The 3,732-nt window shown below is 58.2% G+C and overlaps 1 protein-coding gene across 1 annotated transcript; it reads left to right on the forward strand.

Annotated features, from left to right (window-relative positions):
* Positions 1–6: 6 nt before the first annotated feature.
* LOC113962113 lies at positions 7–3,455 on the forward strand (the record flags this gene model as incomplete). Its single annotated transcript, XM_027672920.1, has 7 exons — positions 7–204; positions 293–430; positions 710–824; positions 996–1,133; positions 1,389–1,565; positions 1,690–1,836; positions 3,307–3,455. Coding segments are annotated over exons 1-7 (998 nt in total), but the record flags the coding sequence as incomplete, so codon positions are not given.
* Positions 3,456–3,732: the final 277 nt, after the last annotated feature.

A 3,732-nucleotide genomic window follows, 5' to 3' on the forward strand; every position in this document is an offset into this window, starting at 1 on the left:
CGTGGTTTTATTGCAGGCAACCCTGGCACTGCGGCTCATCATCCAGGAGCCCGAGTGCCAAGATGCACTGATGATTTATGCCCCCCACCTCCTCGTGGCTCTGCTTTTCCAAGTCTACATGAGCACAGAGCAGATGCCAGAGGAGGTCAAGATCTTCTGGAGGCAATGCCAGGAGCAACATGAGCTTCCCAACGACCCCAACAGGTGCTCCATCCCAGTCCTCTGCCCCTCCCTTGCCCTCAGGGGTGGGCCCAGGGCTCCCAGCATGACCTGGCCTTTGCTCTGCACACAGGTTTGCAGTACAGACCATCAAGGCCCTGCTCTGCAGTTCACACTGGGAGAATGAGGTGGTGGCAATAGAACGTAAACGTGGCTGGGACACCCTCCTCCATCCTGACACCCACCATTATGCAGTGGGGCTGCTGGCCAGGTGAGACACCCTTCTCCCCACTGCCACCATCATCTCTCCCCTGGGCACGGGGCAACCCACACAGCCCCTGTGGTTATGGGCCAGAGAGTCTTGGCACCAAGGGATGGACAAGCAGTTTGGAAAAGGCTGTGAGAGGAGGGTGCACAGGAGGAGCCACCTCCCAAAGAGCCCACGTCCCATCCAGGGCTACTGGGGAATGACCAGGCCTCTGGGCATCACTCCTGGGAGAGCTTTGCCCACCCTGCTCAGAGTCAATGGCTCCTGTTTTTTTCTTGACAGGGAAATGCGCAGCATTTTGGTGCCCTTCTATTCCCTGATTGCAACCCACCTGCTTGGGCTGCTCAGCAGGGAGGAGCCCCGCTGGGAGCTGCCTGCCCTGGCCTTCCTTGTTGAGGTGAGCCTGATGGCGAGCGCTGCCTTGCCCACCTGCCTCCCCCTCTCTGCCCTCTCACAGCCGCAGCTGCCCAGGATGGTACCTGCAGCCTCTGCTGCTGCCTGGGCCCAGCCTTGGGCGGCTCCAGGCTCCTGCAGCCCAGGCACCTCATCACTGCTCTCTGCCTTCCAGCTCCTGGACTATCTGGAGGGGAGAAAATGTCATGAGAGTGTCCTGCCAATCCTATCAAGGCACCTGCACAGTCAGTGCCCTGAGAGCCGTCGCCTGGCGCTCAGAGGACTCCTTGTGCTCAGTGTGGATCCCTCCATGGTGAGAAGGGGACACCTGGCTGAAGCCATACTGGCAGTCTGGGGCTGGGGAGCTCAGGGTCTTGGGCTTGGCTGGGCTTTGGTAGCTCTGGCAGCTGCTCCCAGCTCTCCTGCCTCCCTCTTCAGCTGCCTTGGCCCTGTGGGAAAGGCCTTTGGCCTCTGGGCCCCTGGGCAGCAGGGTGGGATTGCACCGCCAGAGAGCTGTTGGTGGTGCAGCTGTTCAGGGCTTCACAGCACAGCACTGTCTTCCACACAGGCTGAAAGCATCTACAGCCTGGCTGAGCACCTCATGGAGCTGCTTCATGATGGAGACGGAGATGTGGTCAGCATGACCCTCTCTGTGTTCCTGAATATGCTCCGGGAGAAAGATATCAAAGCATTCAGCTCCACTGCCCCGAAGCTGGCCGAGGCGCTCCAACCACTCTTTGATAACGTAAGGCTCTGGGTGCCTGGCACTGCCTCAAAACTTTGTGCCTTGTGGGTTTTCAGGCCTGTGCCTGTGCCTGCTGGGCCTGGAGCACCCAGTGCTGAGGTCTTTTTCTCTTCTTTTGCACCAGGACAACACCCATGTGCAGCTGCTCTCTATTCGCCTCTCCCAGGAGGTCATGGAGTTGCTTGTGGGAGAGGGAACAAATATGCAGGTGCACCAGAGCCTGGTCCCCCCGTTCTTCCGCTGGCATGATGAGAACCAGTGCGTGGCAGAGGTGAGCACTTGTGGGCTCTGGTGTCCCTGTGGCAGGGGGCTCGGCTGTCTCATGCCCTGGTGCCTCACAGGCTCCAGCCTCCTCCTGGCTTTGGCCCAGGGATGCAGGTGGTTGTGCTGCCATGTCCCAGTCTCTGCTGCTCTGCAGGCCTCTCAGGGTTGCTAGGTACCCACTAAAGCCTCTCTCTCACTCCCCTCTGCAACTGGACAGAGCAGAGAAAATCCAACAAAGGATTCAGGAGTTGAGATAAGAGCTGAGAGAGGTCACTTACTGATCACCATTATAGGCAAAACAGACTCAGAGTGGGGATATTAACGAAATTTATTACTAACACGATCTGAGCAATACAGTGAAATGAAAAAAATACTTAAAACCACCTTCCCCCCACCCCTCCTTCCTTCCAAATTCTACCTCCTCTTTCCCCCAGCAGTGTAGGGAGACAGGCAATGGATCTTACAGTCAGTTGTTGTTTCTGCTGCTGCTCAGGGAGAGCACTCCTTCCCCTGCTTCCTGGGGGGTCCCTCCCACAGGAGACAGTCCTTCATTAGCCTCTACAGCATGAGTCTATCCCATGGGCACCAATTCTTCACAAAACTGCTGCCACAGGGATCACATTTCCATGGGGTGCAGTCCTTCACCAATGAGCTGCTCCAGCTTGGGTCCCCCACAGGGCCACAAGTCCTGCCAGGGAAACCTGCTCCAGCGTGGGCTCTTCTCTCCACGGGCTGCAGGCCCCTGCCAAGACCCTGCCCCAGCACGGGACTCCCACAGGGTCACAGCCTCCTTCGGGCATCCACCCCCTCTGTTGTGGCTCCTCCATGGGCTGCAGGTGGATCTCTGCACCCCAGTGCTCCTCCAGGGGCTGCAGGGGCACAGCTGCTCCACCATGGTCTGCACCAGGGGCTGCAGGGGAACCTCAGCTCTAGTGCCTGCAGCACCTCCTGCCCCTCCTTCTGCACTGACCTTGGGGTCTACCTTGTTGTTCCCATCTTCTCACTCTGCTCTTCCCTGGATGAAATTTTCCTCTGCGCAATAACTTTCTTTCCCTGTTTAAATATGTTATCATGGAGGCATTACTACCGTTACTGATTGGCTCAGCCTTGTCCAGCAGCAGGTCCATCCTGGAGCCAGCTGGCATTGGCTCTGCAAAACGGGGGGAAGCTTCTAGCAGCTTCTAACAGAGGACACCCCCGTAGTCCCCCTGATAGCAAGACCTGGCCACAGAAACCCCATACAGCTCCCAATTTAGATTTTGTCAAGGAGAGAGATGTCCCCAGTCAGAAGCAAGTAAGCAGCCTGTGGCCAGGGATGGAGTCCCCCACAGCTCTTGCGGCACCTCAAGCTGCGTCTGCTGGCCCCATAAGCCTTTGAGTCCAGCACAGTGTAGGGAGAAGGGAAGCATTTCTCAGGGGAAACTGGGCAACTTGCTCGCTCTGGCAGCTCTCCAACTCTCCCCCATTCCCCCTCCAGGTGCCAGCCATCGTGAGGTACATCCACCAGTGCCTCACCTTCCAGGTGTCTTCACATGTCAGCCTCCAAACCAACATTCTCAGACTGGCAGGTGCACACTCCTGTGACGTGGTGATGTCTCTCCTGAGCTGTGCCCCAGCGTGTGACAGGTAAAGGGCTCAGCTGCCCTCCTGGATAAGGGCTTGCCAGCCTTTAGAACCAATCACCCCAGAGAGCCTGTCCCACCTGCACTCACAGACAGATGGAGGCTTCCAGGACCCTATGACCCCTCCATTTCCCAGCCCTGGCATGTCAGCCCCCAATCCTGCTGCCATGTGCCCTCCCTGACCCTCAAGGCACTTTGACTCTGTCACCCGGGCCCCCACAGCTGCCCAGGCCGGGGCACTGTGGCCGACAGCCCCCTGACACAGGGCTCTGGCTCCACAG

This window comes from Neopelma chrysocephalum, unplaced genomic scaffold, assembly GCF_003984885.1.
Source record: "Neopelma chrysocephalum unplaced genomic scaffold, ASM398488v2 Primary Assembly neopelma1_106865, whole genome shotgun sequence".
NCBI lineage: Eukaryota > Metazoa > Chordata > Aves > Passeriformes > Pipridae > Neopelma > Neopelma chrysocephalum.